Below are 13,082 nucleotides of genomic sequence, written 5' to 3' on the forward strand. Positions count from 1 at the left end.
GAGTAGAGGAAATAATGTGAAAGTTGCATCCGGTTGATGTCAGGGTTTAAATGAGAATCACTACGCAAAAAGAATAAAAGTAAATCTGCCATAATCTTTAACACTATAAAATACAATTTATTGCATTGTGGGGCCCTTGTCACCCCACTACTGACTTGGTTTACATAGTGACACAGGGAAGACTGGCTGTGCTGTATGTGAAGTAAACATAACATCATTTTGTTTAATGCTATAGACTAGTATAAGAGACAACAGATAGAAATGCTGACTCCTAAGTAATACACAAGCCATGTCAAATCCCAGGACGTTGTTCTATCTAGCACATGCTGTACCTAAGCAGATTTGTCCAAGGTAAGAGATGAACTCCAATATGGGTTCTAGCTGAGTGCAGAGTGAGTGTTATGTAAACACTGCGATACCCTAAAAGGCAGGTACTAAGAAGAAAGACACCAGCAGCCAGGTTATACTAAAACTGTCTTCATCAGGGGAATACACCCACCTCTCCATGGTGTGAAGCAGGCAGACCTACAGTATGTGCTCATAGCACGATATTTACCTGACACGTGTCTTATACATGTGTGTACCAATTTGTTTCCTGTCCCACCTTATCACTATGGTGAATTGACCTTTTCACTGTCAGATGAACTAGCGTCACAGGGTGACCAAAGAGCCCTAGGCTAACGGGTCATTTAGCCGACGAACAAAGGGAGATGGATTAATAACGGAAGCAAGTGAAGCAGGCTCATTAAAATGCTGTAGGAGGAGCAGTGAGCGAACCCCAACTGAACCTTTTTCATGTTTGTGCCGGTGTCCTCTGGGGGGGGGGGGGGGGGGTCGTTGCTAACAAGTCTTCTAAAGAGTTATTTATACCTCTGAAGACCGTGGCAAAACACTGCCTGCGTTATTTCCTTTCAAGGTATTGATTCTGTTCCGCTATTGTCTTCACCCATTTAATTCTCGGTTTAAGACAAATGAATTCCTCTTTACATCTCCTCTCTCCAGAAGCCCTCATTTCACCAGTAACTATTGGTATAGATTTTTCACATGGTGGTTATCTGATTTTGGGAACACTGCTCTGTAGAAAGCAAACATTTAAATAAATGACATTTGCTCTGTAGTGGCGTGATGAGTGTACCACTGCGGAAAAACTACCCCAGCGGTTCACAAAGCTTGGCCAATGCCAAGTTCTTCGTGACGGACATGCGGAACGGACGAACATGCACACAAAGCCAAATGTAGGAGCGGCACGGATAAAAAAAAAAGAGAAAAAAAGATGCCCAGCTGGTTTATGTGGAGCTGCCAATTTTGCGTAAGTTTTAGTCACTGCCATGTCTTAATGGCACTCATTAAAGATCGCTCAAAACTAGGCTCATCAGCGCTTTCACAGCAACTATCTGACATCATGAGTGACCTCATGTTTTACTCATCTTACAACTCCCTACAAGTCATTGCGCGTACAGAATGTCAACTTTACAGTATATAATCCATCAGTTTAAAGAATACGTCACTTTACTTAAAGGACAACTTTAGTTTTTTACAACAAGGGTTCATATTTTAGATTGTAATTAAAGAATATAAAAGATGAGTGTTAAATTGATTTCATTTACTACTTTCTATTGTTTTAGAGATTCTTATTTCAGTGGTTGGGGGCATGCGTACAAGTGGCTAAATATGTCATTTTACACAGAATAAGCCCATTCCCAAGATACAATGTAACCTTTCATGGTTGGATGTGACTTATGGGGTCGAGAAGTGCTACTGTAAATGGCAATAAAGAAACTGCTGGCTTATTGTGTCTAAAAAGACATATTTAGCCACTTGTACGCATGCCCCATGCGTACGCATGCCCCACATTTTAGCACGGTAAACGCGATAAAACAATAGAACAAAGCAAAAGAGAACATTTTAACACTCACTTTTTCTTTTCTCTAATTACAATCTAAAATATGAAACCTTATTGTAAAAAACCAAAGTTGTCCTTTAATGCACCATTTTAACGTTGTTTTATTTCATGACAGTTACACAGTAAAAATCCTGAGTATTAATGTTTCCATTTTTAACTCACTTACGGGTCCATTTGGTGACATTTAACACTGAGGATTTGACTGTGTAGTGCACTTAAATGAGTTCAGTGTGAGGGTGGAGAGTGTGTTGAGTGTGTCACAGTGATCTTCGGGGCCCACAGTGATCAAATCTTTCTATGCAGTTGTTCTGACTCCTAGCCCTCTAACCCCTTACCCTTTCCTCTGTCTCCTTGACCTCTGGGGAATAGTTCTCACTTTTACCTGCCTGTTTTTTATTTTTGTTTTTGTTTTTTGTTGAACTAACCCTTTTAGCTGTACCTGCCTCCTTTGTTGAATCCTCTCAACCCTTGATCCTCTTTATGGTCTGTCTTTTCCAAGTTTCAAACCTATGGCTGAAACTGTGCTTGGCTGTGTTTTTAGTAGCCTGAAAGCACTTTCTCTTAATGGCCCACCTTAGAGAGACAATGCACTCCTCTGGCAATAACTGTCAAACTATAACTGACATCCTTACCTGATACAAGGACAGAATATGAAGTGGTGTTTTCTTTTTTCCTTCTTCTTTTCTTACTCCTTTCTTCTTGTTTTTACATCTTTGCATCCAGTTTGACATGTAAATTGAGATGGGAAAACATGCACCATTATGCTCAATATCTGTGTGGGCATTCTTCTACAAACCCTTTTAAGGTGTCAAGCTAGATTAGTATAGATGTTTTCATTTGACCGTATTACTGCGATAAAACGTTCACTTTATTTGGATTGTCTCTCTAAGCTGGTTGGTAAAGCAGAAGTTCTAATGTGTAAAATATTGAGTGTTAATTAAACATTTTAGAGAGTATACTGTACATGAAACCAAACTGACCCATAATGGTCCACTTATTTCCATTTGTACACACACTGAGGATTTGAGTGTATGTACAGTATTTTGTTTCAGTAACAACAATACATAATTATATTTGGAACTTTCTGTATGCTTTACCATCCACCAAATGGCAAAATGTGTATTTTTTAAAAGCATTTTATACTGTTGCATGATGCATGTGCTGGGCCTGATTTGATAGCCTGCAATGATTTCATGAGATGTCAATTCAACCACGCTGCTGTAGAAGTATTTACTGTAAAACCTTTTTTGTACATCCATGTGGTGAGACATATTTGTTTAATTAAATGTTTTTTTTTTAACACATTTTATTATAAGAAAAAAAAATCAGGAAATCTGTGTGTATCTGGATGCCAGGTGGTACAGCATGCGTAATTTACCCGTATTTAATCAAAATAGTAATGAAACCTGTCGATGCTCCGTATGCATCACCACACCTAAAGTGAAATGCGGTGCTCATTACCACTACCTTTCAATTGGAATGGATCAGTTACATTACAGCATATCATATTACCTCATGCGCATAAATCAAACCGCATCCAATTGGCTGGGCAATGATGTGGAATATTATGCAAATTTCTAATAACAAGTCGTACATGATTGAATTCACTCACTCAGCAACCCAGACCCTTGTGCACGTACACTTAACAGTATCCACATAATGTACACAATCATGCACATACAGTACACTAACGCACATACAAAGGTAAAGCATGCACTGCACACTTATTCACCTACACAATCAAGCTACTGTTCGTTAACCATCTCTGTCAGCACACTGACATCAGATATTTAAATTGTCAAATTACCATGTCATGGTAAGCCACAAAATTGCTCTTTTGCCACCCTGAACAATTCTCTTTGAAATAGAAAATAGTTCATTATTTCCATTTGTGCAGAAATGGAAGACTTTCACCCATTAATGTTGTTATTGTTTAACACAGTAGAAATGAACCTCTGGCATTAGTAGAGGTAATGCTCGCCTATGAAGCCCGGGGGAATTTTCCTCTCAGTTCCTTCTCATTGGGATCGAGTATCCATTAACGGAACAATTACATATGCTCCTAAAGCTTGGAGACGCAGAAACTAATTAAGGCTATTTTGGAACATCTTCTCTCAATGCACAGAAATAGCACATGGTTGGTTTTCCAAGTTGAAAAACATTTGAGCGTGCCCTTGAGAAATGCCCGTCACAATGGAAAAGTTACACACGCAAAGGAGAAAGTGGGTCCGCTGTTTTGAATGTCACCTGCTGTGACCTTGAAAATACATTATAGAAGAATGGAGATCACCGTTCCTCACAGAGGAAAGTCCTTTCATGTCCATTTAAGTCCTTTCATGTCCATTTAGAGATGGAAAGAATTCATTTCCATTGGTGCAAAAAATAAGATTCAACCTTTTGAGCACAACTGGAGCCATACAAAAGCGCATGTGTGCTATCTCCTGTGTACTTAAATTTAAGCTGCCTGTAAGCACTTGCCTCAACCAATATTACTGTTATTGTATCGTTTAAGTATTTCCCACTGAAAGTGTGCGTTTCCTCTCCCTATCACCTGAGGTAAGAACACCTTGCGTGTACAACTAGGCGCATCAACTCTCTCTTCCCCACAAACAAATATATCTCCAATTAGTAAGACGCAGCACAGGCAATGTTGCATAAACCCTTTGCTTGCTTACATAACCTACCGCTCCATCTATTTTTAACAATATGGATACAATCACAGAGCTTTTCCTCTTCCTACGAGGCGACGGAGGAGCGCGAGCTGAGCAATAGCGTTCTCTCTCTCTCTCCTACCATAACACAAGCTGCTGCAGAGTGCCAGGCTTCAAAACGTCTGTCACTCACCCTGGCGCGTCTGTCTGCCTCTCTCTCTCACTCTCACCCTTTCTGCCTCTCCCTCCTCTCTCTCTCTCTCTCTCTCTCTCTCTCTCTCTCTCTCTCACTGTACTCCTCCTTACAATCTGCTCCTCTCTCTCTGTCCCCCACTCGCTGTCACTTTTTTTATTTTTGCTCATTGGCTTTCATCCCCTTTCTGTTCTCCTTCTCATGCTCTCCTATATACTGTAAGCCCTGGCCTGTTATACTCAGCTGCACACCGGAGTCGTGCACCCAAAATAGAAGATCTAACGTCTATTTTCAGCGTGCGACACCAGCGCGCAACCAGGTATAAATCACCCTTATCTCTTGGATCTTGAGTCTTCACCTATTCACTCGCCTCTTCATTGCCGGTTTCTTGCCAAGGTTGAACTTTATCTCATCTCCCTTCTTTCCCTTTTCTCCCTCGCTGTCACCATCGCTCCCCCCTCCGCCTCCACTCACACAGCCCATCTGTCTGTTTACCTTTTGGCAGACTTGGGTATCTCTATATTAAGCTTTGGCTGAGCTGAGGGCCATGTCGAGTCGACACAGAAATATAATGCGACAGCATATGAGGGGAAGGAACACCGAAAATGACTCTGAAATTATGTAAACACTTGGAGAAATGCTGGGGAGATGGCCGCGAAGCGGCTCTGTCCCCGAGGCGCTGATGGCCTTCCGTAACCACACAAGCGTCACTTGTTGTACGTGATGAAAGCTAGATCCCTCATCCATCTCCTGTGTACAAACATTTAATCTCTCTAAATTGGAGAACAAACACTTCCCAAGTTACCCTCTGTTGAGTTTGTTACTGCAAATAACCGGCAGAGATATAGCGGCATGCGAGGACCGGACCGGGCCTGCGAGTGCAGTTGGCCTGCATTGAATGCACCTCCTGCGTGCCATCTAAGCAAGCTTGCCAGTCCACCCCCACGTCTAGCTGGGTGTTAATTTCAACATGACCACGCCACCATATGTCACGCATACGTACATAGTCATTGAGTCATCCCACCCACTTGCTAAACATGTTGTGACAAGTCATGATTATGTTTACCTCCCCCATGCATTTCATCTGCCTACCAGGCCACTTGACTCGTACGGCCACCCCACCACCCCATACCAATAGGAGCCCTTCAATAAGTCTGGCTACTGGTGTGTGTTGGGTCATGGTCCCGGATGTGTGGAATGGATGACTCACTGCAACATGCATCCGTTTTCTGGTCGCATAAAATCTGCATATCCCTACCACCAGCAGACTGCCTCTTGTTTCCTTGGAACGGCCATCACAGAAACACACAGACCTCATGGACGCTGTAAAGATGACTGACAGCCAGTGTAATATAATGCCACGAAAAGACACAGGCTGGCAGGAGTTATTAGAAGGCATCACTTTTGCCCCCCCCCCCCCCCCCCCCCCCCCCCCACACACACACACACACGCACAGCAATGACAATTGCGATAATGAGCTATGACTTTTTAATGTGGCCATAAGCCAAGCAATTAAAAAAAAAGACGTGGGAAAACATTGAAGATTTTTAATTTGAAGCTCCATTGAAAATGCTATTCCCAGAATGATAATTGTGTTCTGTATAGTGAGAACTATTTTATCCTTCTGCTGGGAAATGGTAGCAAAACTGCACTTGTGGCTGCGAGCAGCGATTCGTTGGGAATGGGGTGGAGAGCTCTCATCGACACCTCTGCTCACATGTGTCCTCTCCAAATAGTGAACAAAGACATAGTCAGCCACAGCAGAAGCATATCTACTGTATCACGGCTAAATTGATAAAGGATGTTTGATGCTAGTTTTGCCATATTCCCTACCTATTCTGGATGTGTCATAATAACAGGCGAACATTTGGCCCAAGTGGATGAACATTCTGTGAAACTAGGCAATTATTCCGCAAAAATACCAGATCCATCAAGTTCAGTTGTGGATGGCTATTTGACATGCTGCGTATCGGGTTTAAGTGGTTAAGATGCAATCAAAGCAAAGTGTTGACAGTGATGAAGGCTTCATCTCTCCATCGTGCATCATGTGGTTATCATGGTGTCAGTTGCTATTGAGACTTATGTCCTTTGTGCTGACAATGAGATACAGATTCAGATACAGTACTGTTATGATAGATGCTGCTTCCACCACTTTGCAGTATTCTTACACCATGCTGGCAGCCGCAAGAACACACACACTCATACAGACTCACATGCACACATGAGATCGCGCACACCATACTGTAGCTTTTATAGCCCGGTATGATTTCTATTTTTAGCTGTGATACTGTACATCATCAAAGCTTTGCTTTGAATGAATTAATGCATAGTCATCAGTGCAACATGCCCTCACTTTGTCAAGTCTGGGCCAAGACAACTGGTAATTACCCATGTGCGTGTGTCACACACACACGCGCGCGCGTGCGCACACACACACACACACACACACACACACACACTCACTCACTCACTCACTCACTCACTCACTCACTCACTCACTCACTCACTCTGTCACCACCATTCTCTTCTCAAAAAACACGATTAAGACTCATCCACCAGCTTTAAACTGTGCTTCCAATAAACATTGAATTTGGTGCTTTTGAAACACCTGCATTCTCCCACCCTGCTGCACAGCCTAGTCCCCCCCCCCCCCCCCAATCCCCCTCTCTCTCAATCCTAATCATCTTCTGTCATTAAGGGCCAGAGAACGGCCTAACACTACCACAGATGGCAGCGACTGATCCGAAATTAGCTCTGATTGTGAGAGGTGGCTTGTTTGGTGTTAGGCTCACATCATCCAAGGACATTTACATGTCTACTTGATTATAATATCCCTCTGTTTTGGGCACAGCAGTAAAGACAATCAAAGCTTGGTTTTAAGAAATGACACGGCCACATTTGCAAAGCTGCCACTATCAGTGAGCACACTGAGCTGAGATATTTTTTGGGGGGAGATTCATCTCCGCCGGGTGCACTCACCCCAGTCTGTTGAAAGTGATGTCACTCTCCAAAATGTTGCTCACTGACAAGGGTCCATTTTTACACCGAGTCAATTTAACACCCTGATTTTTTCAGTGTAGGTTTCTGCTGCTATGTACCCATCAATATTTTAAGCCGCAGTTGCTTTCAAAAATTGATTTCTCACCAACTTGGGAGCTCTTGGCCTCTGCCACTATCTCTCTGAGAGGAGAGCTAGAAAGACTTTATTGCTCTATTAACAGTGGAAGGGAAGGAAGCCAAGAGCGGAGTTCAACCACCTATGCTATGCTGTTCCCCTCCTAGTGAAGCCTCTGTAAACACAACCTGCCTGTCCCAGCTGCTACCGTACTTGACCTACATTAGCCTTATTTTTGCTCTGTCAGTCAAACCTGTTAACTGAATTTCTCGCCTTTTTGTGCTCTCTCTCTCTTTCTCTCTTTCTCTCTCTCTCTCTCTCTCTCTCTCTGTCTCTGTTTTACATCTGTTGAAGGTGTGAGGCGGCCTCCGGAGGTGGAAAAGACCAATCACAGTGTCCACTACACCCTGCTGATCGCCTGTGTGTTGGTGGCGTTTGTGCTGGGAGCCTTCCTCTCTGGCTTCTTGGTGTCCTGCTACTGTAACCACGCTGGCCACAGAACCAAGAGGCTGGCCAAGGACCCTGAGGCTCCCATCCCACACGCTCTGTCCCTCCGCAGCTTGGCCAAGCTCAATGGTCTGCTGGACAGCCCGAGCAAGGACGACAAGCTGGAAGTGTCTTCTCCCCAATTCTACAACTCCTTCTTCCCGCCCGGCAAAGATCACCACGTGCCGCGGCGAAACGGTCACCATGGGGTCACCATGGGAGACCTTGTCCACCCCCACCACCTGCACCACTCCTCGGAGCTCTCTGGTCTGCCCACGCCGGACTCCACCCCAGAGCTGCCCATCAAGAGCATGAAGGCCTTCAAGAACCAGTGGGAGAAGAACCAGAACTGCAACAACGCCAAGGAGCCCAAATCACACAATATGGGCTCCAGGCCAAGTTCAGCCCTTCTTCACCAGCAGGTCTTCCCCTATTCCCATGGTATGTCCAACGGGCAAGCTCTGGTCGGCGGACCCTCGCACCCAGAAGAACGCAAGATTCACAACACTGAGCGTATGTTGTCCCAGCAACCCTACCCCTGTTACCCCCAGAAGGTGATGGAGGTGACGTCTTTAGATGAGCTCCTGAAACACATCCACGAAGCAAGTTCCAGCAAGAACTCACAGGTCATGACCCCGTCTGGTCTGATGGCCAGCGGTGGCATGGGCCAGCTTGCCTTTGCCAACCGGATCCAGCCGCAGATCCCCGAGACAGAGTCGGCCCCCTACTACAGTTCTTCCACTTTACCCCGTGACAGTCTGACGCGGCGCATGGACGTGCCTCCAGACATCCCGTCACATCACCAGTCCACGCTGGAGAGGAGGCACTCCTCTCAGAGGCACTCGCTGATCGCCGCCGCCACTAAGATGTCAAGTGGAGGCGTGGGAGGAGGAGGAGGAGGTATGATCCCCCGCCAACACAGCTTCAGCCAACGGGGCGGAGGAGGGCCCCACCAACCACCTCCGCTCTTAGCTCGGATGAACTCCACCGGCAGCGCCTGTGAGGTCCACTACCCGCTCATACCCAACGGGTACCTCACACGCCAGCACAGCTACAACGGTGAGCAGCAGGAGGTCCTCCACAGGGGGGCCATTGTGCGCCGGACCTCCTCACTTAAACCCGATGTACCTCCTAAGCCCCTGTTCATCCCTGCCACGTCCCCTGTTAACCAACAGGGACAGTTCAACTACTGAGGAGACCAGAGGTGGACTGCTGCACTAGAGAAACAACTCTCTGATCTGCTCTCCTCTGAAAGGAACTTCCCTTGAGTAACTGTAGAGGTCTTTAGGTTGCTGACCTGCGACGGGAGACAATTGATCACGTGGCAATCACTGACACTGTGGCCAAAACCTCAACTTGTTTTTCCCAACCTTTTTTTGTCCTATGAATATCTTTGTACCATATTGGTATTGCTCAGCTACTTGCTTATAGAAAAGTGAAGGACCTGGCTGGCAGGATGCCACCACCTTATATTAGGCTGCAAATGTCCTCAGTGTGGATTTACAATGCAACTTAGTTATTGGAAGTCTTGGTGTTTCAAAAGAAAACTTAAAACATGGGTCATCTTCTGGACTTGAAAGCTGAAGCCTCCTGTGATGCTTTTGAGTTCTGACTCTTGCTTTTGCTTATCTTTTCTGATGTAGTGTTGGCAAATAATCCCAACCCACCCCACCCTCGAATGTGTTTATATTATGCATGTGTGTGTATATATATGTGTGTTTATATCCACACCGTATATGTATACATATACATATGCAGTACATGTAACCTGTGGTGAAAAGTCAGCAAATTCCCCTAAAAGTAGTAATGTCTTTGCCTTATACTCTTTCATCTTTGGGCATATCAAATGAACCTATAAGAGATCCTGGCCACAGCACTGTTTGTATGTGGACAACTTGTGTCTTTACGATACCAAATCATGCAATTCATTAACAAATTCCATATGGTCAATTTGGCTAAAAACATAAATACAAACTATTATACTGACACCTCGACGAAAACTCTTCAAAGCAGCTATGTTTGTCTTTTCTCTTTTCTTTTCTGGGATTGGAGACCCTCCTATCCAGAAAGTTAGATGCTAAAGACTTGGTTAAGTAGGGTCCACAAAAGTTTTATTTTAGAATGTTATCACAATGGTGCTCTACAACTTCAGTTGGTTCCAGAACCTCTTGAATGGAAAATAAAAAAATAGATTTAAAATACTTTGTTTTTGGTATACTTAACTGGACCCAAAGAGGAAAAGACAAAACATGCCATGCCATTTGGGAGAGCAAACATGATATGTAGTATGGACTGCAGTTATAATAACTATTAACTTTGTGGCTATTGGTTGTAAATAAAGGAATAATTACTAGCCAAATTTTAACTGTATGTGTAAATGTGTGCCTTATTTAATATAGTGTGTGACATGGGGTAGGGGAAATGCAAGGAGCTAAGATGCTACTATGCTATAGTAGATGTTTCTTTTTTTTATGGTTGTCAGTATGTGTCGTATATAATTGCATATATGTATTTCTATTGGACTCTAATTTTTATTTTATTTTTTACATCCCTGAAGTGTGAGCCTGCAGAATTTTGGAAGGGGGGGGGGGGGGGGGGGGCGAATACCACAGCTTGAGGCTACAGATATTTTTGTTGCCTCCTTTTTCTTGTCAGTTTTCACTGGGTATCACTTCTTGCACCTGATTTATACTTGGTTACACACCAGTGTCACACACCAAAAAATAGCCGATCTACAAGCTCAATGCAGCGTAATGTGATGTGAGCTTGTAGAGATCAGATATATTCAGTGCGCGACATGGCGGGCAATCGAGTAGAAATCAGGCATGACAGCCACTGAACTAATATGTTTTTGTTTTTTGTTTTTCCTTTAGCATGAGCATCTCCTTACCAGTGATTTGCAAAGTGGATTTTAGGGACTCTCTAACCTAGCAGCATACAAATGGAACCAAATGGACCCGTTAGGGTCCATTTGGTTCTATTTGTACGCTGTCAAAGTTAAGGAGAGACCTTCAAATTTCAAAGTTTGAGAACCACTGCCTTAGACTTTGTATAGAGCACTGCTCCTCGTGACCTGATCCCCCTTGGATCGCCGACATATCACTTGGGTTCAACCCGGGTTCGAATGGGTCGTAACGTTAGTACTAGGAAGGGAGATGCGACGTTTCCGTTGAAGAGATGTGCGCCAACATGGAAGAATGCAATGAACTCTTGACCACGTGAGGCTGAGATTGTCCTTGGGTAAATATTTGGGAGGGAATGTGGAACTGGCACCCTGGTGGCTTGGCGCGTTGAACATCTGCCAAGGATTATCTTTGGGGGGGGGGGGGGGGAATGTGAAAGCCAGTTAGTTGGCCGGCCGAGTCTGGAGAAATGTCTTCTTTCTCTTCACTTCTTTCTTCACTCTTGCACTTTTCTGTAAAGTTGATTTGACCGTGGTTGACAGAAATCATAGTCAATTCTTTGACACTTAGTAATTGAATTTGAAAATGGTATTTGTTGATTCATATTTCCTAGAACTCATCTGACACAAGGTTTTACTATCCATACAAATGCAACTCCAGCAAGCAGAGGTCCACCAGAAATGATGCATCTGTTGACATGAGTCAATTTGCATTAAAAGTTTAAAGCAGAAATTCATTATAATGGTTGATTGAAAAAAAAAAAATAATAATAAGAGAGAAAAATAACACTTTATTTAGAGGGCCACTTTCACCTCTGGGACAACTAGATCTTATTTTATTGTCGTTTGGGATACGATCAACACAATCCTGAGTAATTTTTTGTGTTCAATCTGTTTTTTTGAGATATTTTAGTGTTTCAGCATGTACAAGTGATGCATTTTGCATCATATGATGCAAAACGCATCACTGATGATGCAAAATGCATCACTAGTACATGCTGAAACACTAAAATATCTAAAAAAACAGATTGAACACAAAAGATTACTCAGGATTGTGTTGATCGTATCCCAAACGACAATAAAATAAGATCTGGTTGTCCCAGAGGTGACGTGGCCCTTTAAGGTTGAGACCATAATCCCTCTGAAAAAGGGATTGTGGTAGCTAATGGTGTCTGATGACTTGGAGAATATGTTATTTCAGTTAGCACAGAGATTGTATATGGGAAAGGGAATGGTCTTTGCTCTAGTCTCCACCAAGCCTGATTTATACTACATTGTATGACGTTGTCAAAAATAGCTGATCTACAAGCTCAATCTGCAATTTTAGGGTGTAATGTCGTCATATATAAATGAAGGTAGTGGGTATGACTTTTTGGTTTCTCTGAACTTGCACAGAGTGTAAATACATTCTATTGGGCCGGGTCTCATTGATTCAGTATTGTTTTTGTTTGATACGTATATGGGCTATGCCTCATGAGCTACTCTGAATTTGGTCTCACAGAATACCATTGTATGTCTCTTATACTAGGAATAAAGAAAAATACAGTGTGAATGTGTCAGTGGTTTAATGTGTTTAATTGTTGAACTTTTATTTCAAAATCAAAGTTGACTATTAGTATTGTCAGCTTTGCGATACATCAATCAGCTTATTTTGGTATGGTGAAAAAGGCTCCCTCTCTACCTCCATCTCTAGCCAGATCCAAATACTTAAAGGGGCACTCCACCACTTTTCAACCTATGTTCATATAATTGGTCCTCACTCAAAAATAGCTTTTTTTCTTTTTCTTTTTTCTCAGAGGAGGGCTGTGGGCAGGTCAGAAACCCATTGTCT

At 43.4% G+C, this 13,082-nt stretch overlaps 1 protein-coding gene across 1 annotated transcript in view; it reads left to right on the forward strand.

Moving 5' to 3' along the window:
- sema6cb (semaphorin 6Cb) overlaps positions 1-10,000 on the forward strand; it is a 91,020-nt gene extending 81,020 nt beyond the window's left edge. Inside the window, exon 19 of the mRNA XM_080749068.1 lies at positions 8,218-10,000. Within this exon, the coding sequence (XP_080605194.1) occupies positions 8,218-9,542 (1,325 nt within the window). The 3' untranslated portion in view covers positions 9,543-10,000. The remainder of the gene's footprint in view (positions 1-8,217) is intronic.
- The last annotated feature ends 3,082 nt before the right edge of the window (positions 10,001-13,082 follow it).

This window comes from Nannobrachium achirus (genome assembly GCF_963921795.1).
Source record: "Nannobrachium achirus genome assembly, chromosome: 2".
Taxonomy (NCBI): Eukaryota; Metazoa; Chordata; class Actinopteri; order Myctophiformes; family Myctophidae; genus Nannobrachium; species Nannobrachium achirus.